The sequence below is a fragment of the Hyperolius riggenbachi genome, chromosome 4 (genome assembly GCF_040937935.1).
Source record: "Hyperolius riggenbachi isolate aHypRig1 chromosome 4, aHypRig1.pri, whole genome shotgun sequence".
NCBI lineage: Eukaryota > Metazoa > Chordata > Amphibia > Anura > Hyperoliidae > Hyperolius > Hyperolius riggenbachi.
In genome coordinates this window covers 208,027,820-208,052,519 of record NC_090649.1, presented here as the reverse complement: position 1 = coordinate 208,052,519, position 24,700 = coordinate 208,027,820, and the positions used below count along the sequence as shown (strand labels likewise).

General features: G+C 44.4%; 1 protein-coding gene across 1 annotated transcript in view; it reads right to left on the bottom strand.

The window, feature by feature from the left end:
* Positions 1-7,973: 7,973 nt before the first annotated feature.
* IQCG (IQ motif containing G) overlaps positions 7,974-24,700 on the bottom strand; it is a 44,662-nt gene continuing 27,935 nt past the window's right edge. The window contains exons 6-10 of the mRNA XM_068281294.1: positions 22,402-22,563; positions 19,336-19,410; positions 13,109-13,240; positions 9,994-10,095; positions 7,974-8,156 (exon numbers count right to left, since the gene is read on the bottom strand). Of these exons, the coding sequence (XP_068137395.1) occupies positions 8,019-8,156; positions 9,994-10,095; positions 13,109-13,240; positions 19,336-19,410; positions 22,402-22,563 (609 nt within the window). The 3' untranslated portion in view covers positions 7,974-8,018. The remainder of the gene's footprint in view (positions 8,157-9,993; positions 10,096-13,108; positions 13,241-19,335; positions 19,411-22,401; positions 22,564-24,700) is intronic.

Here is a 24,700-nt window from a genome sequence, read left to right as displayed (position 1 = left end):
GCAGCCTGTGACAGGACGTCCCCTGTCACATGGCGGCGATCCCCGGCCACTGATTGGCCGGGGATCGCCGATCTGCCTTACGGCGCTGCTGCGCAGCAGCGCCGTACAAATGTAAACAAAGCGGATTATTTCCGCTTGTGTTTACATCTAGCCTGCGAGCCGCCATCGGCGGCCCGCAGGCTATTCACGGAGCCCCCCGCCGTGATTTGACAAGAAGCAGCCGCTCGCGCGAGCGGCTGCTTCTTGATTAATTAAGCTGCAGCTGGCGACGCAGTACTGCGTCGCTGGTCCTGCAGCTGCCACTTTGCCGACGCACGGTATAAGCGTGCGGTCGGCAAGTGGTTAAAGTAAACCAGAGATGTCAAATGATAATGATTTGATACTCACTCTCGGCTTCCTCCAACCCCCTAAGCTCATCTGAGTCCCACGCCGGCCTCCCATGGTGTGGCGTTCAGCCGCAATCAGCCCCGGTAACTGGCTCAGTCCGGGTCTGCTGCGCATGTGTGGGAGGTCCACACATGTGCAGTAGACCCAGACTGAGTCAGTTACCGGGGCTAATAGCAGCTGAACGGCAGACCCCCCGGGTAAGTATCAAATCTTTATCATTTGACATCTCTGGCTTACTTTGTGTACATCAGCAGGGAAGACTTGCAGCCATTATGCTATATGTTGCTATATCAAATGGTAAATTCAGCTAGTTGAATCATACACTTTAAAGAGACACTGAAGCAAAAAAAATTGATATGGTTTGTATGTGTAGTACAGCTCCGAAATAAAACATTAGGAGCAGAGACATAAGTCTGTTGTTTCCAGTACAGGAAGAGTAGAGACTCCAGTTGTTATCTATTCAAAAAATCCATTGAGCTCTACCACTTTTCAAAGTCACAGAGAGCTCAGCGCTCTGATGGTTATTATCTGAGCTATCAGGCAAGGATTTTCTTTTTCTCTGCCAGAGGACAGGTCAATAGTTCACAGCATGCTCTGTAAAAACATTTAGAATGCTGAGTGTTCATGTAAACTGCACATATTATAGAATGATGCAATGTTAGAAAAAAACACTATATAACTGAGAATATTTTCTTTGCTACTAATCTTCTAGTAATTTTCCGTACTGCACAACCAATTCAGTATATCATATTTTTTTTTCCCGCTTCAGTGTCTCTCTAATGGGAAGTTTCCCTAAAATATTTAAGTTACTTTTCTTTGTATTAAGAGGACCCCTAACAGAGTAAAAAAACAAAAATAGTATATCCTTTTTTGTGTTCTTCATGCGGAAATTTATTAAAAATCAATGTGTGGTGTGTGATCCTTCTGATCAGATGTCAGAGAGAGATCCATCTTTTGGGCACATTAGGAGAAAGTTTTCCAGTGTATGGCAGGCTTAAAGGTCCACATAGACCACATATGACAGATAATTTTCTGTTCTGACAGTTGTTATCCTGCCCATGACTGTAGCGGCAGTGTTACATGAATGACCCATACTCATGTTACATAGGTTGCATTACAGAGTTATACAAAACAGACTGTTTGCCTTCTTAAAATGGAAGGAATTGGCAAATTCATTCTGTTTTAAGGCGGCAAACGTTTGTTTTGCTTAACATTTTATAAAGAGGGGTTTTTGGTCTGTTGTAGCTTCTTACACACTCCAATGAGTCTTGGTTCACCATGAGCTTGTTGGGTAGTTTGTAACTACAGAGTTACATGAGTAATGGAGAAAAAGCTGATCAGGCATGCTTAAAGCGAACCGGACATAAGGATAAAACAACAAAATGTACATACCTGGGGCTTCCTCCAGGCTGATCGCTCCCATGCCATACTCCTCCGACTCCACGTTTGTCCGTAATTGGCCCTGGAAAGTCCTCCAGTCCAGGGCCAACTGCGCATGTGTGGCATGCTGCGCAAGTGACGTCAGCCGCTAGAGGGAGAAGTCTCCGATGGAACGCACGGAAGCAGGTATGTATCTGCCCGCCGCTCGTTGCCCACCACAGCCCCACAGACACTTACGAGCTGGAGGGGAGCGCAGAGGGGAGAGCCCCGAGGTGAGGGAGAGGGGGGAACTACCCCTCTCCCCGCCGACTGTGGGCAAGGCTTTCCCCTCATGCTGCCACCCCTCCAGCACCCACAAAACGGCCGCGAGCGGGCCCCGGGGGGGGGGGGCACCCGCTCAGAAAATCTGCAGGGGGGCCCGGTGGGGCCTAGTTACGCCCCTGCTGGTGTCATTTACTCCCATACAGATTTGAACATCATGCTGGGTAAATCTACCCAAATGGCAACTAGAAGACTTTCTCATACTGGTACAATTATGGCTAACCATACTGATTACACTCTTATGTGCATGAGAGTCTTAAATGGCCTGCAGAGTTAGAGTGGCCAGGATATTGTGCATACATTTAGTAATTTCTTTATTGTATTTATAAAGCACCAACATATTATGCAGTGCTGAACATTAATTATGGTTACAGACAATATTCAGGGGTGACATACAGCAATAAGACAATACAGGAATCGATGCAAGCCAGATCACGCAGCACAGTGTACAAGGTAATGCTTAGTCAGTTACTGGATGGGAGCATGGAGATTAGGCAAGTAGAGTTCACTCAGATCCATAGGCAGGGTCAGATTTAGGCTAAGGCCGCCTAGGCCATGGCCTAGGGCACAACAGGAGCAAAGGTGGGTGGGCAGCATGCTAAACTGGTGCAGCATTTGCAAGCAGGGAGATCAGGCAAGTGCCTGACTGCGGTGGCTGATGAAGACGGTGCTTCAGTGCTGAAGAAGAATGGTGATGTCCGTGATATTATTGGCTGCTGCAGTGTGGAGGGAAGCAGGATACCTATATTGAAAGGGAGGAAATAAGGGAGTCATCTGGCTACCAATACTGGAGGGGAGGGGTCATCTCGCTACCTATACTGAAGGGGGGCAGCTGGTGACAGTGGCCTTGGGCAGCAAAGAGTACAAATCCTGCCCTGTCCATAGGATGGGTGTACGTGATCAGGTAGAAGACACGAGGAGGATCCTGCCAAATGCTTACAATCTAGAGGGAGAGGTAGGGACACGAAAAGGTGGGGGACCAGAGTTCAGTAAAATTTTTACTTTCAATTTAATGAATGAATGCGGCTTCTGATTGAAGCTATGTTTACAAACTGGACGGGTATATACATCCAATTGGCCTTAACAGGTTTATAGTGCTATGAGGCTACATTCCCAGTGGTGTGGTACAGTCAGTGGCATAACGGCCGCTTTGTAATGTGTCAACAATGCGATCTTCACTGTGCGGTGGGTGCTTGCGGTGCAATGGCATCCGGTATTGCATGCAGTGCATTACTGCAATAAAACGTGCGTGTTAGCAGTGAAGGATACCATTTATTGTATACTTCACTGTGTGCGACACAATGTTTTGTATTCCTGCTGTTACAGGGAATGCAGCGGCCCCTGCAACAACAAAAAACAAAACTAAAACATAGTATGTCTACAGCTGGAAGAAGTTCAACTGCGGTTTAAAGGGAACCTTAACTGAGAGGGATATGGATATTTTCATTTTAAACAATACCAGTTGCTTGTCAGTCCTGCTGATCTCTTTGGCTGCAGTAGTGGCTGAATCGCACACCTGAAACAAGCATGCAGCTAATCCAGTCTGATTTCAGTCAGAGCACTTGATCTGCATGCTTGTTGAGGGTCTGTGGCTAAAAGTATTAGAGACACAGGATCAGCAGGAGAGTCGGACAACTGGTATTATTTTAAAAGGAAAAATCCATATTCTTCTCAGTTTAGGCTCTCTTTAACCACTTGCCGACCGCACGCTTATACCGTGCGTCGGCAAAGTGGCAGCTGCAGGACCAGCGACGCAGTACTGCGTCGCCAGCTGCAGGCTGATTAATCAGGAAGCAGCCGCTCGCGCGAGCGGCTGCTTCCTGTCAATTCACGGCGGGGGGCTCCGTGAATAGCCTGCGGGCCGCCGATGGCGGCTCGCAGGCTAAATGTAAACGCAAGCGGAAATAATCCGCTTTGTTTACATTGTACAGCGCTGCTGCGCAGCAGCTCCGTAAGGCAGATCGGCGATCCCCGGCCAATCAGCGGCCGGGGATCGCCGCCATGTGACAGGGGACAGCCTGTAACTGGCTGCACAGGACGGATAGCGTCCTGTGCAGCCCGGATCACTGGGCATGACAGGTAGGAGAGGGAGGGGGGGAATTTCGCTGCGGAGGGGGGCTTTGAGGTGCCCCCCCCCCCGCTGCAACATGCCTGCAGGCAGGAGCGATCAGACCCCCCCTGCACATCATCCCCATAGGGGGGAAAAAAGGGGGGCGATCTGATTGCTCTGTGTGCCAGCTGATCTGTGCTGGGGGCTGCAGAGCCCACGCAGCACAGATCACAACAAACAGCGCTGGTCCTTAAGGGGGGGGTAAAGGGTGGGTCCTCAAGTGGTTAACTTCCTAATAACCTATAAGAGGTTATCAGTGGCATAAAGATGGGGGATGAAGAGCTTGCGGCTGCACTAGGGCCCTCCTTCAACTTCTGTATTAGTTCTTCAATAGTGCTATGGTACTAATGATTTCCTCTTTTATGTGTGCTTTGAATGGTAGTAATTATTTTATTACTGGTTGCCCTATCCTGTTTAACCACTTGATGACCGCAGTGTTAAACCCCCCCCTAAAGACTAGGCTCTTTCTTGCTGCACTGGGCTTTTCAGCCTCCTGCACAGCCCAGCTAAGAAGCATGGCGATCGGACTCCCCTCCTTATTTTTGTCCCTAAGGGGACATGCTACCGGAGGTGTCCGATCGCTGCTGCCACTTTTTTTTTTTTGTTTTCTGCCTCATAGAGGCTCTTTCTCTCTCTCTCTTTCCTTCCTCCCTCCCCTCAGCCTAGAGAAATGAACAGGACGTCGATCCAATCAGAGGCCGGGGATCTCCGATCTCGTACAGGGCTGTACGGATGTTTCTTTCCCCTTTCGTTTACAGCCTGCTAGCCGTGATTGGTGGCTAGCAGGCTAATCATGGAGCTCCGCACCGTAAACTGGCAGGGAACGATCGCGCATGTGCACGGCTGTTCTCTAGGGAACTGCAGCTCCAGGACTTAACGCCAATCGGCGTTAGGTGGTCCTGGGGCTGCAGCCGCGGTCATGCCCATCAGCGTAATGCAGTCGTCATGTAGTTAAACATCTGACAATGCTGCTGTGGTATTCTTTATCCATTAATTAAGAAGTACTTTTGGGAGGCCCATTGTAAAACCCACACAGAGGCACATAACTTCTTAGCTTTCCCAATGGAGGTTATAAAATGTGTGTCACTATGACAAAGTGAATTAGGTAATCGTTACTGGATGTGGAAGCTCACTAGGCATAAAAAGCGGCAACAGCTGAACTTTTTTTTTCAACTTTTTATTGAAGTTTTTGAAAAGAAAAAAAGACATTCAATGCAAATGTTTTAAAACTTAACCAACAAAAAAAAAGAGAGCATACACTGATAAATTAAAATAGGCCCCCAAAGGTGGTATAACACAGCTTTTTTTTTTTTTTTTTGCTAACATTACATATGTTAACATGACCGTGTATTCAGAAGGGGTGAGGGAGCCAAGCACTCCAAGGACCCCATTACAAATTTATCAGGCTGGACCTTAAAGTGTACTTAAGTGGGGGAAAGAAATACAGTTTTACTTTGAGCTTTTTCCAGCCCATTGTAGCCTTGCAGGTTCTGTGGTTACCTCACTTGCCCCTCCAAAAGCTCACCAATGGGACCAGTTGTGGGCTATTGTGCATGCACGGTCCTATCAGCAGGCATCAATCTGCACATTCCCATCCAGGGAAGCATGATTGTACAATAATCGAATGCCAGTCATGGTGAGGTTAACCAGTTGATGCAATAGAATGTTTTGGGGATGAGGTAGGAAACTGGAGTTAAAGCAGGCAAAAAGGGCACAAGGTGTGGCTGGTATTTAGAGAGCCGCTATGAAATTAGACTATACTGCTGGGCCATAGTGTACCATATACAGTATATCAGAATATAAGACACAACTAGGTTTAGAGGACAACAACCAAGGAGAAAAAAAAAAAATAAACCTGGTGTGTCCAAGATTCAGGTACGTCTTGTAGATGTTGTCCCAATTGTGTACCTCTTATGTCTCCCTTGGTGTCCTCTGTGTTATCCTGTGTATAGATAAAAGCAGTGGCAGGGCGTCTCTCACCTCATCATCTGAGATCTCGCCTCTCCTTCACTATTCACCTAGTGCTGGTAGCATGTAATGATACAATCAGCAGAAGACTGCACTAGGAAAGCAGTGAGAGAGAGGAGAGGTCTCTGATCTCTGCCGGCTCCGATGGATGTGGTGAGAGATGTGCTCCTGCTGTTTTTACCCATACATGGGGCAGCGGAGGAGGACACTGAGATAATACAGGGAGTCCCTGATGTCGGTGGGTCAAGGCTCATACACACGCCCAAAGAGTGCACAACATGCACACGACCGCACGCATGACCTGATCACCTCCACGACCTTTATGTCCACACGCCTAGATACAAACGACCAACTTATTTACATTATGCACCCGACTGACTACGCATTCAAAACCAGTACAAGATGTCAAAGGACTTGTACACAAGGACCAACTGCACAATATCATACGACCGTAGGCCAACATAGATCCAACAGTTGGATCGTGCGCAACACCTGTTATCAGTCGCTCGTCTAGTTATTTGCATGCCTAAATACACCCGATTATCGTCCAACACACTAAAGTCAGACGGTAATCGGGCAGTTTAGTTAGACGGAGCATTTTCTACTATTGGCATTTGGGTCATACCAGTATACCACGGTTTAATTGTGCATGGTAATCATGCCATGCACAATTACGTTTAATGGGTATTAGGGGTCGGGGCAAGAGCGTTGCATCGGCAGGGTGAGAACGGCCGCATCGACTGCAGAAGAGCGGACACAACGGCGGGGGAGAGCGGGCAGAAACTGCTCGCCTTCCTTCGCCACACATGGTTACAATCTACTTCCTCCTAGGCATCGTCGGGTTGGTAACAGAGCCTACTGTAATGACTTAGCCGCATGTCATCACAGGGGGCGCTGTTATTAAAGTGACGATGCCTGGGAGGAACAAGATAGATGCTGTGTGTGGCTGGCTGAAGAAGGAAGGTGAGTAGGTTCTGCCTGCTTTCTCCCGCCGCTGCACTGGAGGCACCTATACCGGGGGACCTATACTAGCTACCTACACTGGAGGTATCTATACCTATACTGTGAGAAATATACTAGCTACCTACACTGGAGGCACCTATAAAGGGGGAACTGGTTTAGCTACCTACACTGGAGGCACCTATATTGGGGGTAACTATACTAGCTACCTATACTGGAGACACCTATACTGAGGTAACTATACTAGCTTCCTACATTGGAGCCATCTATAACTATACTAGGGGCACCTATACGTATCTATCCTGGGGCAACAATATTGACTACCTATACTGGAGGCGCGTACCTTGCTAAGCTATCCTGGGGGGCAACTATACTGGCTACCAGCACCAATATCTAGCTAGTTTGGGTATTAGGTGGCCAGATCCCGAAGTTTTCAGGTTCTGGCCGTACTTTAACTTTAAAGTGTACCCCAGCCAAAGCTTACTTGCCTTAAGAGAGGGAAGCCTCAGGATCCTAATGAGGCTTCCCTCACTACTCCGTTGTCCCCCGTCGCTGAGCGCGGCCCCCCAAAAGATTAGCGACAAGGCAATAATTGTGTAGACTGTTATCACACTGTCATATTTCATACCGTTGCAACCCTAATTGGCATTATTTTGTACCATTTTTACTGTGTGCCTTTATTAAATGTAAGCACTGGAGTGTCTTGAGGAAACCCATAGAAACTGAGAATTTACAAACTCAATTGAGATAATGCTCTTCTAGTCGCAACTCAAACCTGAAACTCTAGCATTGTAAGGTCAGAGTCATCAACACAACTCAAGAGGAAGGAATATATTACATGCAAATGTTCATTTTATATTTTCATTTTATTTGGTTATATCCAGAACACGCTTCACTTCTTCTTCCCTCCCTTTTTGCTCTTCCCTTTTTTGCCTTTCTCTTTTCCTTTTCCTTTCCCTTTTTTGCTTTTGGCTTTCTTGTAAGGTCCCAGACCTTTTCGCACCATTGTGCCTTTCCACCATGCTTGGATCTAAAGAAAAGAGATATTGGTGCAATCATAATGTGGGAAACAAAACAGGAACTGTTATATGATATATATATTTATGGGCATGTTAGAAATATAGACACTTTGAAAAGAAGTGCATACAGATAGAGCCAGATTATGGCTAAGCTAGGCCTAAGCAAAGTAACAGCTTTGGCCAATTAGGCTTGGTTCATGGTGGTAAGTGGAGTATAGAAAAGTGACGAGACTGCAAGATAGAAGGTACACTCTGTACCCCATCCCCTGTGGTTGGTGTAACCCTGTAAGCACGTACTTTTCCCTCTCTGTTTAGTGCTACCCCTGTCGTCCCTTCCCTCAGTGTCAACCAGCACCCTCCTCTCCGTAGTTAGTATCACCACTGTAAGCCCCCTCCATCTCCCCTTAGTATCTCCATTGTGTAATGTCCGCACTATGGCCTCTTCTTGCCACCATTGTAGCCCTCTTCTACCCCCTTCTTATTTATACTTTGTATACCCAGTGTGAACCCCCTCCACATTAGTGTCCCTACTATGATCTCCTTCTTTCCCAGGTTAATACTGTTCCTAATGTGGTCCTTCCCTGTAATGGATGTCCCTGCTGTGACCTCCTTCTGTCCCAATCCTGCAACCATTGAGCATCCCTTCCTGTATTTGTATCCACTGTATTTGTATCCATTCTGTCCCAGTACCGCCCCCACTGAGGCCCTTACCCTGTATTTAGTGTCCACCCATATTGTCTATTTATACTCTATTGTCTCTTTTTTTTTTTTAAACCCCCCCCCCCCCCCCCCCCCACACACACACACACACACACACACAGTCCCAGTATTCTCAATACATTCCCCTTTGTAAGCCCCCTCCACTGTAACCCCCTTCTGTCCTAGAATTGTCCCCATTGTGCCCTCCCATCAGCAGTCCCAACGGTGGCCCACTGCAAATAATCCCACCCCTCTCTATGACTCGGGCTCCCGCTGCTCTTCCTCCATCAGTGTGTCAGCGCCATTGCCAGGGGTTGTCAGCTTCCTAATCTGTATAAGATAGGAACCACCCATTTTCCAGTCACACTGTTGGGAGCTGTGGGGGATGGATTATGTAAAAATGATTCTTCATCCACAAGTTAGCAGGCTGGCAGGGACATAAACAGATTGGGTGCAGAGACAGAGGAGCAGCACTTTGAGAAGGGGTACACAGAGTTGTGCTTTATTAAACCCTTGTGGTGCTGAACAGACTGGGCCCAAGTAGGATGCCTTGACTGCATTAAGGTGGCCACTAACAGTCCAATTCCTAGCGAAAAAATAGTTTGGTTGTAAATAATCTCCCTTGATGGACACAATCGATCACAAACTATTATAAAAACACAGAGGCGCTTAATTTGAATCCTTGTGCAGATTGTTTGATACTCCTCCCTATATTGCCTGATGAAGCGGGGTTGAACCTGCGAAACGCGTTGCATTTCTTTTTGGAGTTCCTAATAAATGTGTTTGACTGTCTGAATCGCAGTCGTTGTCGTGTCTGCTTGAGGGAGGTAAGACCACCACTTCCTCCTTCAATTTTGCCATTTAAGTTGGTTTTTAAGCTCATTTTATCTAATCTTATACTTTTGGCGCCTCTGTTCATTGTATACTATTATAAAAACAGTCCGATTGGAATTTCCTCAAACCAAAATTTGGATTTTCTTGTTGTTTATGATAGATAGGAAGCAAAGATTGGTTTGTTGATGATGTAGTGATCCGATCAGAATTATCTGATCGCTTGAATGATTTTTCACTAGAAATTGGATCGTTAGTGGCCACCTTTGATTTGTGTCTATTAATAGAGAATGCTGCTGGATTAGTTTATTAGTTTACCTTAATGGCACTGGCTAGTTCCATTTGTTCTTGTTTCCTCTGCTTTTGTGCTGTCTCTTTCTCCACACGATCTTGAATAATTACTTTCTCATAGTCCTCGTACTAGAATGGTGAAAACAGATTCTCAGTTATATGGTCCTTATGTGACAAAACATTATTAACTTAAAAAAGGTATTGTTACATGTAGATGAGCTTTTCCTAAATACTAAAATATTCAGACTATCAGACACTGAGGAAAACCTGTTTGTTTAGTCTGGTGCACTAGTTACGTACAAAAACCACAGTGTAAATGCAATATTTGTGGCACATTTGTGGTTTTCCAACTAAGTTCAACAAAATAGAACAGGTTGTGTATGGAAAACCCAAATATAATGGAAATGAGCTTAAAGAGAACCCGAGGTGTGTTTAAAGAATGTTATCTGCATACAGAGGCTGGGTCTGCTTATATTGCCCAGCCTCTGTTGCTATCCCAAACCCCCCTAAGGTCCCCTTCCACTCTGCAATCCCTCATAAATCACAGCCATGCTGTGCAGGCTGTGTTTACATCTGTAGTGTCAGTCTTGGCTGCTCCCCCCGCCTAATGCATAGCTCCGGTCCCTGCCCCCGTCCCTTCCCTCCAATCAGGGAGGGAGGAAAGGGACGCAGGCGGGAACAGAGTTCTGCAGGAGGCGGGGAGAGCAGCAGACTGACACTATAGAGATAAACACAGCCCACTCTGACAAGCTGCGTGTCAGCAGCGGCGGCTGTGGTTTATGAGGGATTGCAGAGTGCAGGGGGACCTTAGGGGTGTTTGGGATAGCAACAGAGGCTGGGCTGTATAGGCATATCCAGCCTCTGTATGCAGATAATATTCTTCAAACCCACCTTGAGTTCTCTTTAAAGGATGTCTGAGGCGACAAAATCTTTACTTACCCTGGGGCTTCTTCCAGCCCCTAGAAGTGACGTGTGTCCCTGGCCACAGCTTCAGTCTTCTCCCGGGTCCCGCTTTCAACCTCTGAAATATGAAGGCCCTGACAGGTGTCTTCTGCACCGGTGTGTGAGGAGACAAAATTTTAAAGGGTCAGGTGTGTGGGCTTTAAAATGCACGAATTGCAAGACACGTGTAAACGAAACACTCCGCAATGGAGGTAAGCCAGGGCTCCCATGACAAAATGTCAAGATGTAACACTATATGTGTGATGCCAGGCGACGCCCAGTCGTCCAAAACGCATAAAAATCGCAGATACAGCAGTCGTTTCTGATCACCGCAATAGATTGCACATCTATTGCAGGGCTCAGAATGACAAACTTTGGTTTTAAGATAGACAGTTCTGGGAAAGGTAGTTAATTGCGTTTAGCACATAGCTGTGACAAGCTGGTTCCCCGGCCCCCTGGAGAGCTAATGGCCCCTCTCAGAGGATATGCCAGCGGTTTCACTCTGATAAGGAGGTCTAGATTCAGCCAGGCAGGCTACGAATTCCCGGGAGGTCTTGACACCTTGCTCCCTGGTAAGGATCAAAGGGAAGCCAGCTGCCAGCACACACCCTGAATGACCTGAGGCTCATAGCATAATCCATAACTTCCTATGATCTGTCATATTTCCGGGGTTCCTGAGATGGCAGCTTCGCCAAATGTGGGGAAAATGTAGCATGAGTCCCAGTGCTGGTTCTGTGAAATTCCCAGAACTCTGTCCCCTAAAACTCTCATAGCAATATGGGTTTGAAGAAACGGGGGGTAAATTCTCATGATAGACCTGTCATATTTCATGTCCTAGGATTCGTAAAATCATGCTGAGTGTGAATATGCGGTATAGGTTTTAACTGCCCCCACATGCACCCCAAGACGGGCCGAACTAGAATTTTGCCAGTCTGAGGGTCTGTAAGGGTGGGACAGCCCCTGCTCCATCCTCCCAAGGCTGGACTTGTGCCTGTTATAGCTACTCCCCGCAGCGATGGGTGATAAAACTATTGACAGGCTGAAACGCAAGGGTCCTCCACCTTGAAACACCATCTTGATCACATCTGTGCCAGCTTGAGGATATCCTGGCATCCACCTGGTCTGAACTCTGAACTTTGAACTGAAACAAAAGGAACTCTACACGTTTTTCCCACAAAAGGACATCTTTCCATAAATCTAAGTATTTTTTTTATCCCTTTTAGTTTCTTTTATACTGTGTTATCATTTGTCTCTATAATTGTTAATTTTAACGATTAATTATTTATATTGCACGTAAATAAAGACTTTATCAAAGTCGTTTACTGTTCCGCTACACCTGCTATACAGCCATACACAGAAACTGAACTCAGGTCTCTGAGGAGTCGCTACTATTATTGATATCTAGACAGGATACAGCATGTTTTAACTGTTTTATTTGCAGGATCAGTCAGTCAGTCAGTCAGTCGGTAGGGACCACTGGCCCATACCAGTGGTGGTGGCAGATATACCCTGAAATAGTGTGTAAAGTGTATTTCCGTAACCCACAGGCTCCCTTCTGGTTTGTCTGCGGCCAATTCCCAACGGTTTCTGCGCATTGACTGCGACCACAGTTTGCACGATCTGTGCGCTGGAACCGTTTGGAAGGCATTTCGTGTTCCAGCCACCAGGGCTCCTGTGACAATATGCAATTAATTTTCTCCTGAGTTTTCTCCTACAGGATATTTTACTGCCTGTCATTAACAAGCAAGAAAACACTCAAAATAAGTTTTATAGTACTTTTCCTCCTACTTTTTTGGTACTTTTTCAATTGCAAAGTCCTTAAAGTTATTCTAAATAAATGAAAAATGATCTCCTAGGAGAAAAAGTTAATTGTGTACCGGCCCCTGTCTCTTACCAAGGTTTACAGTTATGCAACAGTAGACTATCTGAGAGTGTAGTATGTAAGACTAAAATGTCAATGAAGACAAGATGAAAACAAGTCTGCACTGTCTCAGCGCCTGTTCTGCCTACAATATTTACATTTAAAAATAAGCGGGTGGGGGGGGGGGGGGGGGGGGGAGGAAAAACTAAAACCACAGTAAAGAGATGAACAGTCCCATGAAACAGAAAAAAAAACATGGCAAGCATTATTACTACAATTTTTTATTTTTTTTTTGTATTTTAGGACTAATTCCCTTGTACTGACATGTCTTGTACTTACTTGTTTGGCCAAATCCTGCAACAATGTGAGGTCATTTACTCTGGCTGTCTTCAAATCATTTAGTTCCGCTTGTTTCTCCTCTGTGTCTTTGTCATACTTCTCCATCCAATACTCCAGCTTCTCTTCCAACTCCTGATGGATAGAAGTGACATTATGGGCTGCATGGTAGCATAGTAGATAACACTATCTGGGGCACTAGCTGCACTGAGTTTGTATGTTCATTCTGTGACTGCGTGGGTTTTCTCCAGGCACTCTGATTTCCTCCCACACCTCAAAAACATACAGATGTTAATTGGCTTTACTCTAAAAAAAAAATGGCCCTAGACTATGATGGACATATGTCTATGGTAGGGATTAGATTGTGAGCCCCTCAGAAGGCTTGTCAAGTGACAAGATTATATACTCTGTACAGCACTGCATAGAATGATAATAGTAATATGACCGATTATCCTGAATAATAATTGGCAAAAAAAATGTGATTGAATAGGGGCACACATTAGAAATACGGGCATACCGGTAGGTTATATGAAGTTAGACATTCACATTTTCCTTCATATCCCTGTGTATGTCTCGAACTTTAGATTTGTTGTGATAATTGATCAAAATGTCAGACTGATCCTTTTTAGCTTTGTGATATAAGAGAGAGAGTATAGCTAGCACCCAAGTATATGTCATTCACTACGAGATCTAGAGGCAACAGAAGCTTTGGATTCCTGGGTGGTCCACTGGAACTTCACCGGACCTGCTTCACCTAAGACAGCAGCAATGAAAATCTAAGAATGAACACGTCCAGTGCAACCCAGGAGATTTGGGCGCAGCCGGACTCCTCCGTAGACCGTAATAGGAATTACGGCTACAGCGGCGCACAGTGAGTAACTTCGCCACCATCAGAAGATGGAGCTGAAGTCACTTTAAAACACTGTAATTCAGCTGCCAGCAATAACTGGCAGCCGAATTACATCATTCCCTACCATCCACATGGACCTGGAGGGGGAATAGTAATTAACGCCGAAGGAGCAGGGTAAGTCATATATCGGCTGTATCCTGCGCCCAAGTCTCCTGGCGGCGATTTCATTTGTACGCCTAAGAAGGGAGCAGCGACCTGTGGAAATGTTGGTTTATTCCATGTGGTATCGCAGTACACAAAGCAAGTTGGAGGTGAAGCAGGTCATTTTGGTGCCCACGTAGTGCCAGATTTGGGCACTAACCTTTCACACACTGTAATTTGGGAACTGGCAATAGTCAGACCCCGATTTATGTGCACAGAAGGAGTAATTATGTAATCAGTAGGGGAATGAGGAGCTAACTGCTGTCAGCCTTCAGTTGCTACCCTAACACCCAGTTGCCTAGGCACCTCCAGCTTGCTTTGTGTCACATTTTGTGTACTGAGATACCACATGAAAAAAAATATATATATATCTGCAGATTGGTGCTCCCTTCCTTGAATGTCCTTATTAGCTTGACTCATCAATATCCTAGCTATTATGACTGATGTTTCACACCAAAATATAAAAAGCCCAATTTATAAACATTATTGTTTTCTTACAGTACACAATGCTCCAACTATGTACATAAAACTATAAAACTCTGATAAATAATTCATCAGGATTGGTGCAGGAATCGATGCATCAAAGCAGCACTTGATAACTGTCAGACTATAGAAGAAATTTGAAAAAAAAGTTATCATTCCTCTGCGCTGCTAGTTTTACGCTGCCCAACGCTACACAAAACTGTACAGCTGCTTTGTATGCTTCCCACTGATTAACTAATGTTTAAGTGTTTATAAATTTTCATGGGAAAAATTCATGATCACTTTAGTTGCACATACCAGTGATTAATCCTTGTTGCAACCTTAATGTGAACCTGTGTCCAGCTGTTCAAGGATTGATCCTCCAGCCTGAGATGTAAATTGTGCTTTTTACCTGTTGTTCCTTGGCAAACTGAATCTACTGGCCAACAGTCACCATCGCTAGTCATGTGATACTGGTGCCTGGATTAATGAGCAACGACCTAATGATAGTTGGCAAATATGGGCAACACATTGAGGGTGAAAGGGCTTGCACAATTTACTTCACAACCATAACTCCATATACAGTTAGACATAGGTTTACTTTAAAGCTCATGTTCAGGCACAGTTACTTACATACAATTATAAATGATTTATTTACAAAATGTTATGGCCATTTCAAAATAAAAGCATAAACTACTCCTGCACAAAAAAAAGTAATGTTATGCATATTTTGTGAGTTTTTTTTTGTTTTAAAGGATACCCGAACTGACATGTCACATGATGAGATACACATGTGTATGTACAGTGCCTAGCACATAACTAAGCTGTGTTCCTTTTTTTTCCTTTCTCTCCCTGAAAGAGTTAAATATCAGGTATGTAAGTGACTGACTCAGTCCTGACTCAGACAGGAAGTGACTACAGTGGGACCCTCACTGATAAGAAATTCCAACTATAAAACACTTTCCTAGCAGAAAATGGCTTCTGAGAGCAAGAAAGAGATAAAAAGGGGAATTTCTTATCAGTGAGGGTCACAGTGTAGTCACTTCCTGTCTGAGTCAGGACTGAGTCAGCCACTTACATACCTGATATTTAACTCTTTCAGGCAGAGAAAAAAAAAAAGAAACACAGCATAGTTATTTGTGTGCTAGGCACTGTACATACACATGTCTATCTCATCATGTCACATGTCACTTCGGGTATCCTTTAATATTTTGCTTCTCCGGTGTGGCAAAGCAATGTTTGAATGCCAACTGTTTTGACTTCAGGCTTATGTTAAAGATACCTGAAGTGACAAACACACATATAAAGTCCCAATCCTACTTAGAACTAGGGTGTGTTCCTTTGGTCTTTTTCTCACTGTATAGCCTTTTACACCCATATGAGGACTGTGGGATTTGATCCCTCGGGCCACAGCAAAGGTCTGCTTTCCTAGCCTCTAGTGTGGTGAATCATTCTGTTGCTACACATACAGTAGTGGAAGTGGGCTATTGGATCTATACAACATGGAGTGGGTGGGGTAAGTAAAAAACCAGTGCCCTCAGCCAGCGCTCGGTCGATCAGCCAGGTGGATCACTCGCTAACGCGTGGAGGGGTTTGGGGCCTACTTTACACACTCTAAATTCTTGCCACAGGCGGCTCCAACTGCCCACTTCAGCCAAGAACCATCTAATGTGTGTATGAAGTTTTAGAGTTACGAATCCTGAGATATAAATGACATAATCTTTTACTGAATAGGGATGGAAATGCCTAGAATTCATGGAGAAACATGCTATCAGTTCTGATTTATAAGGCTCCAATGTGCTGGTCATGATCATGTGTTGAACCAGGAAGTTATCACAGCAAATCAGAACCTTACACATCTTTCAGCTGATCAAACTGATCAGATCAGATGGTTCTCCAGGAGTTCTTCCAAGTATTGCCATCCCGATTTACTAATAACTAAACAGGGTTGATAAAACTACATATGGCTGAGCAAAGAAGAGATAAGAAAACATTCAAGAATTGTGAGGGAGCTGAAAAACATTAAAATATGTCATAATTCTCAGTAAAAGCTTTAAATCTACATTTCAGCCTTTACGATACAAAAATAAAATGATGGAATTTCATTAACGTCGTATTTAGGATTACGGTAACTCCCATCCTGCGCGTTTGCTCCAGATCAGTGACACTCCAGGTCATGATGTGCACTCAAAAATCCCGAATGTTTGCAGGCATTTGCATTACTAGCTATTGATTACCTGGGTGTCTAATCTGTAGCACTCGCCAAATTTTACATAAGCGTGCAGAACATTTTCTAAAAGCATTGAAATGGTCAGTTTTCAGCAGTAGTAAACATAAGGCAATGGAGTAATGGGTGTAGACCATACAACCGTAGATAATCTGATTTTTTTTTTATATATATGTAGTAAACATGATAAACATGCATATACTGACTTACTATACAGTAAAACCAAGATACATTTGTTGGTTTCAGGGGCATAACAATAGACCCTGCAAGGGATGCCTCCGTAGGGGGGCCCAGACACCACAGGGGGCCCGTGGGGGGAAAAGTTTGAGAGACTGACAGCTAAGGGCATGGAGAAAAAAAACGTATTCTGCTCTCACAGCATTGTTATATTGACTGCATGTGTCCACCACACTGATAAGGAATCACACACACTTTGGAATTTGTACACTGTCCCTGCTCCCTAGGGTTCGTAAAAAACATCTGTCTCTTACTGCTGCGAAGTTCTAAAGACTTGATGTACAACCTTACAAACAAAGGAGTCACATTTAAAAACAAAAAGTTGTAGACTTTCCCTTTTCAGCAAAATGATTCCTAGATTCTTATCACACGGGCTAATGACTTTATGGCCTCTGAATACTTTTACAATGCAATGGAGTGGAGATTGATGTCTTACTGTTGCTGCTTCATTGAGAGCTTTTTGTCTCACATGGAGTCCAAGATCCCGTAATAAGAGTATCAATCAGTGACATTCTGAGTGTTTTGCCAAAGTTACATTGATACTATCTATATCTTATGTTCAGCATGTCATTGTTGTTCCTCCATATAGCATGTGCTCTCATGTAGTAAAATAATGCGGCTGTGTGTGTATGTACATACTGGGAGCAGAGCTGGACTTGTCTGCTGCAAGGGGCTGGAGGAAGCCCCGGGTAAGTAGATCTGGGGGTAGCATAGATTGCCTGATGTTTCCTTTAAGTCTAAGTGTTTTTATCTGCATGGGGAAAACACATTGGTCCTCAGTTTTCCTGTGCAGAAAGCGAAGGGGGTGGGGGGCGGTGGGGCCCCATCCAAAGTTTCGCAGGGGGCCCAGTGATCTCTAGTTACGCCCCTGGTTGGGTTGGAGAATTTGTACTACACAGTCATAGTACTTGTGCTGTGTTACGCTTGGTGGTATATCCTCCACAGTCAGCACGTAGTGTATATCCTGACGTGAAGGAGGTACACACGCTAGCACAAGAAACCAGGATATCCCCAGTTTAGTGGAGGAGAGGACTGACTTCAACAGGAGATGTGGCGCACAGAGCAGGCGTAGATCCGAACAGCCACAAGCAATCCTTCCACTATAGTGGCTCAGCGCAAGGTAGCGCTGAGCGCATAAACCAGAACTCAGAAGATCAGGACAGGTAACAGAATGAACGCTTGCTTAACTAGTCACTGCTTAAGTGACAGCAAGCGACCATAACAAGACAGACTGGAATGAGGCAGCCAATGCGATTGCAGCGGTGGCGTGCCTCACAAGGACAGGACAGAATAGTCGGGAAATAGAGTCAAAGAAGGCAGACGTAATACAAATATACAATAGGTATGATTTCCTAGCGTATTACGATTACAGCGATCAATGAACTACAAACGACTAACTGACATATGTATATATCGGCGATAAACCGATATATGACATAAGCAAGGAACACTGACTAAGAACTGGAGCAGGACTAGGAACAGGACTGAACTAGCTAAGCACGGGTGATCACGATACGCGCAACCTACCAAAACGTGCTGGAAACTAACTAACTGAACACAGGATATAAACAGTTTGAGTACGTATATATCAGCGACACTGATGTATTAATGTAACACGAATACAAAGAAAATCACAAACGTGCTAGTATGCGTATATATTGGTGATGAACCGATATATGACGCAAGACAAGCAAAGTAACAACTTCTGAAAACAAGAGCAGAGCTAGGAGGACTCGCTGACCCCTTCGCATGAGTCAGCGCAGTCCACACGGACTAGGAATGAGGTGGGGGCCGGACAGAGTAACAGACTGAATCTGAGACTATGATAGCCCATGGAACACTGCAGGAAGCAGTCCTTTATACTGAGGTCATCCAATGGGAACAGACATGCAGATTCCCACACAGGTGAATGGCAATCAATCACAGACTGACAGCAGGAAAGGGCAGACAATGATATGCAGCCTGCAAGAAAGGGATTGCAGCTCCATTGCAACAGACATTGTTTGTTTTCACAAAAGCATATTAATCTGTCATTAACTTCAGAGCGACTGCAGATGGAATCAACGCTCAGTGTAAGAGCACGCAAAACTATGCGAGCAAATGCACGCAAAGAAATCAAAAACTGCTTGTCTTCAGTAAAACTGCAGCCAGCAGTACATGCTGCAGAAGTGATCATAACATGCTGACATGGAAACACAATTCATGGTGCAAAATGTGGGTGAGATCCATCATTGAAACACTAATGAAACTTACTTGTTGATGCTGCCTGAGGAAATTTTCAATCTCTATATGGACTCTTATTTCCTCATCCCTCTTTTCTTTAACTTTCTGTAAACAAAGTATTATGGTACATTTATATAGCACAGAACCATACACTAAACAATACTGATTGCTAACTGTTCATCAGTGAAGCTCACCGTGTAAAGCTCATGCCACTTTCTAGGCTCGAGGGCTATTATATTTTGAAAATTAGGCAATAGGAAATGTGCTGGGAAAGAGAGGATACAGCGGATGGTCTGCGCAGTAGTGTTCCTTCAGAGACTATGCATGAGTCCTTTTTGATCGGGCACATATGAGAAACAGTGCAGTGTTGTGGCAGTGATTTCACAATGAAGATGGTCATTTACTTTTCCTGATTCATCAACTGATGTGAATAATTCAGTGAACTGAACCCATATGACAGTTGGAGTGTGGAGGTTCCACATAGCCTGTCAAGACCTAGTTCTGAGTATGTGCGACCAGCTTGTATGTGTGAGCTAGCATGGATGGTCAGCTGACAAGATAGGCATACACGGCCATGTAATTTAGGGGGGGATATGTAACTGCAATTTTGGTTATGCTTAATAAACTTTTTTTGATACTGTAAGTAGACGCTTCCCCTAGTCAATCTATTTTTCAGATAACTGTGTAAGGGAAACGGCTCCCCTGTATAGAGTTACAGACCTCTTATTACTTCAAGCGCTCCCCAATCCTCATTTTTTGTGAAAGAGTTAAACATCAGGTATGCAAGTGACAGTTTCTATCTGTATCGGGACCGGGTCAGACTGTGTCAGACTATAGCATAACCCTCAATGATAAGTAATTACAGCCATAAAATACTTTCCTGTAAGTAAATGGCTTCCTGGAGCAGGAAAGAGATAAAAAAGGTAAATACGTTTTAGATTTGAGCTCTGGCATACATCAATAAAGAGGTCTTTGAGCAGAGACAGTGAAACAGTAAAAAATTAAAAACTAGCTTTCAATACAAAATAAAACTGCGGGATATCTAAAAAAGTCATTTTTAGGTGAAGGATGATAGATACGATTGTTTTTCTCATCAGTCAGTTTATTTTTACCTTGGGTGTCCTTTAAGCACCAGTGATTTGAAAAGCACTTACTAATGTAATGCTATGGGGGATTAACAAACACGCACGCACGCACGCACGCACGCACACACACACACACACACACAGCATTACATTTGCAAAAATGTTTAAAATCATTGGCACTTAGAAAAGCACTTGCAGTGTGAACCAGTCCTGAGGGGGCAACTAGTTAATGACAGTAAGGTTACTCAGATGCAGCATTACTGCCCTATTTCTTTTAAAGGATAAACATGCAGCCTGCATTACCACTGGGCTGTTAAATGAAATAATGTGAGCCTGACTTCAGGTGCATTAAGAGATAATTTGCATATTGAAAAGTGATGCATTATGGGAAACCACAGTTGCTCACTTAAAGCTGAATTATCGCAAATGCCTTCTATTTTAACCACAAACTAACTATAACAAGTAACTTGCCTATATATCTTATCTAAAGTTTAGATAGTTTACACAGCATATCTAGCTACAAACAGCTTCAAAAGTGTATGATTATTTATTCCTGTGATACAATGAGGGCAGCCATGTTCTGTTTGTCACATTGTCCCAGGCTGAGGCCTGGAGATGCTATCAGCTTGCCTGTGTGTAAATTCAGTCCCCCTCTCCTCCTCCCCTTTGCCTCTGAAATCAATGGCTAGTAAACTCCTCCTGCCCAGACTGAGCTCCCATAAGCCTTTGCTACAGTGCCAAGGCACAAAAGGAGCTGTGGGCGAGTCTTGTTTAGTTTATAGGGAATTAGAGTATTAAAACAAAACAAAAAAAACTATTTGGCTTGAGGAATGCCCTATAAACTATACGAAAGAAACACAATTATGCAATTAGTAAGTTTATCTTGGATCCACTTTAACTAAAACACAAGTTTGCCTTCTTAAAACAGAAGAAGATTATTCCGATTGGAGTGGGCATATGATGTCTCCCACGATGCTTCACTGCTGGATATGCAAATTATCCTTTGTTGTCCCTGTAAGCTAACCACACCTCCAGAACTGCTGGAATGCAATGATGTGTCAGCTTGTTAATTGTACAGAGCCACACTAATCCAACATGCATACAGACTGTTTCAGATTGGTTGATCCTCTAAAAGGTTGAGGGGTCGTTTCCACTGTTGCGGTGCGGAATCGCCTGGATTCCACCGCGGACGAAATCGCATGCGGATGCGTTTCTGCATGCGGTTTTCCCCGCAATTTCGCATGCGATTTCGCATGGCTAAGAAGCAGGCGAATTTAACCATGTCACTGCCTGTGTAAATTTCCATAACATTACATGCGAAATCGCACGCGAAATCGCGGGGAAAACCGCATGACAAAGCCGCATGCGATTTCCCTATTAAAAGCATTGCGGGCGATTCGCCCGCATTCCAGCCGCACGCGAAATCTGACGGCTCTGCCGTGCAGATTTCCCCCGCACACCAAAACGCACCCGCACGACGCACAAGTGGAAACAATCCCATCCACTTGTATTGCCTATGCGAATCCGCATGCGGTGCCTGCATGCGGATTCGCTATAGTGGAAACGAGCCCTAAAGGATATAAGAAGGAGGAAAAAAATCATTATTTCTTAATTTTCAGCTATTAAAGTTTTGAAATTAAACGCACTACTATAGATGAAACCCACACATTTTATTTGCCCATTTGTCCCAGTTTGTACAACATTTAAATTATGTCCGGGAGGCAAATTACACAGAATAGATGAAATAAGTGATTTTTCTTGGCCACTCATTTTCTTTGTACCTATCTTTATAAATCAGGCCATGTGTCACAATATGACTTTAACCTAAATTTTAGTGGGGTGTATCAATATAACACGTTTCTGCAAAACTTTTATATAACCTCAGGATTTATGGGGTGTTTAAAAGAAAAGATACAGATGATTTTAGCAGCTCACTTGCACAAGGGTAACTTAGTTTTTAATTTTTGCTTAGGACCACTACAATTAAAAGTTACATTAGTAACAGACTTACCTGGATCTCCATTTGCAGGTCTGATTCAACTATGCCGCATTTTTTCTGTGTTTGGGACACTTGCAGGTCTACATCTTTCTTCACATACTTGTCTTCCATACTGGTTTTAGCTTTCATCTCCTGTAGCTGATCCTTGAGATGAGCAATAAGTTCATTGCGGCTCTGAGAAGATGAAAATGTGACAGATGAGTATAAACTTCTGATTCAACCATACTACTTCAAGGGCACCTGAAGTGGGAGTGATGTGACATTATACTGCACAGAGAAGTAGATGTTGATCTATAACCCAGTATAAAGCCCCATTCACACCTAAAAGCGCAAAACTTCGGGAGTGATTTTTCTGCGATTAACGCAGAACAATCACTGGACACTGCAGCAATTTTTCCGCTATCACGATTAGCGCTTCTATAGCACTAAACGCAATTGCCAGGAAATCGCCTGAAAATGGTGCAGGCTACACGTTTGCATTTGGCGATTTGCGTTAATCGCCGGCGATTAAGGCAAACCGCCCAAGTGAGAACGGGCCCATAGGGTATTATTGCACTAGTGCTTTAAAAAGCACCAGCGCTTGAGCGTTTTGCCGAAATCGCCAACAAAACGCTCTAGTGTGAATCGGCCCGTACCCCTGGTGAGAAAGGTTTTTTCATGGACATTACAGACCTGGCTAATTCCATTACATGCTTATAACCAAGGAATGACACATGTAGATCAGCCACCAGACTCAACCAAACACACAGAGACACTCCAAGAGGCCACCAGCTGGCTATAACAATCCCTATCTCTAATCATCATTAAAAACACAAGTATTAGTCACATACACCTGTAATAGCAGGTTCAGGACCAGGTCAGTAACATTAACAGAACATAACTCTAGTTGCAGCACCAACTGTAACACTCTAAGGGCCCTTTTCCATTAGCGAAAGTGATGCGATGCAGCTTCCTGTCACTTCCGCTGGCGTCTGCGTCACTTCCGCATCTCCCAATGCGGAAGTGTATGGAGGGGACGGCCGGCAGATGCGGCTGTGCGAGAATCTGCAGCATGCTGCAGATTCTCGAATCGCCTGCACGCAATGGAAACTGTTCCACTGCCGTACATTGGTTTCAGGACACCCCTGGTGCGATGCAGCTATGTAGCCTCATCGCACCGCAGCTAATGGAAACAGGCCCTAAAGGACTGGATCAGAACAACCGAAATCTAAGTATTCCTTTCACCTTTTATTTTACTTTAGGCTATATTGTTTGTTTGTTTGTTTTTACGTCATTTTCAAAGCACTTATTTCCTTTCTTTACTAAATTATAAAATCATTTAGGTTATCTCCGTGTTATAAGTATTTACTGTACTGGACCTGGTTCTGTATGCTATTGAGGAAACATTATGCTTTTGCTCTACAGCAGGACTACAGAAATTGACACAGATTTACTTACAGGAAAGTGTTCATTGTAAAGTTAAGGTTCCCATGCACTTGTCAATATTTACTGACAGATGCCTCAACATTTCACCTCAACATGCTCAATCTCGCTAGAAAGGGGGTGGCCAGGTGCGTGGCAGTAGATTTCAGGATGATGATGGACCTCCAGACCTGCCCTAATTGGAGCAACAGAGTACAATCTTACTTGTCCACCATCCCCACCAATGCACTTGTTGTCCATGACTTGATGGTGTGTAAGTTACAGTGGGTTGCAAAAGTATTCGGCCCCCTTGAAGTTTTCCACATTTTGTCACATTACTGCCACAAACATGCATCAATTTTATTGGAATTCCACGTGAAAGACCAATACAAAGTGGTGTACCTGTGAGAAGTGGATCAAAAATCATACATCATACATCATTCCAAATTTTTTTTACAAATAACTGCAAAGTGGGGTGCATAATTATTCGGCCCCCTGAGTCAATACTTTGTAGAACCACCTTTTGCTGCAATTACAGCTGCCAGTCTTTTAGGATATGTCTCTACCAGCTTTGCACATTTAGAGACTGAAATCCTTGCCCATTCTTCTTTGCAAAACAGCTCCAGCTCAGTCAGATTAGATGGACAGCGTTTGTGAACAACAGTTCAGATCTTGCCACAGATTCTCGATTGGATTTAGATCTGGACTTTGACTGTGCCATTCTAACACATAGATATGTGTGACATCACACACATGCGCACAGAGTGCCCGGCAACTGGAGCGCGATCTAGGACGCGCTCCGCCGGGCCAGCGCAGACGTACTACTCCGGGTCATTGCGACCCGGAAGTAGTAAGAGCCACAGCGACATGACAGGTTGGGCAGCCGAACAGTTCGGCTGAAGTTCAGCTA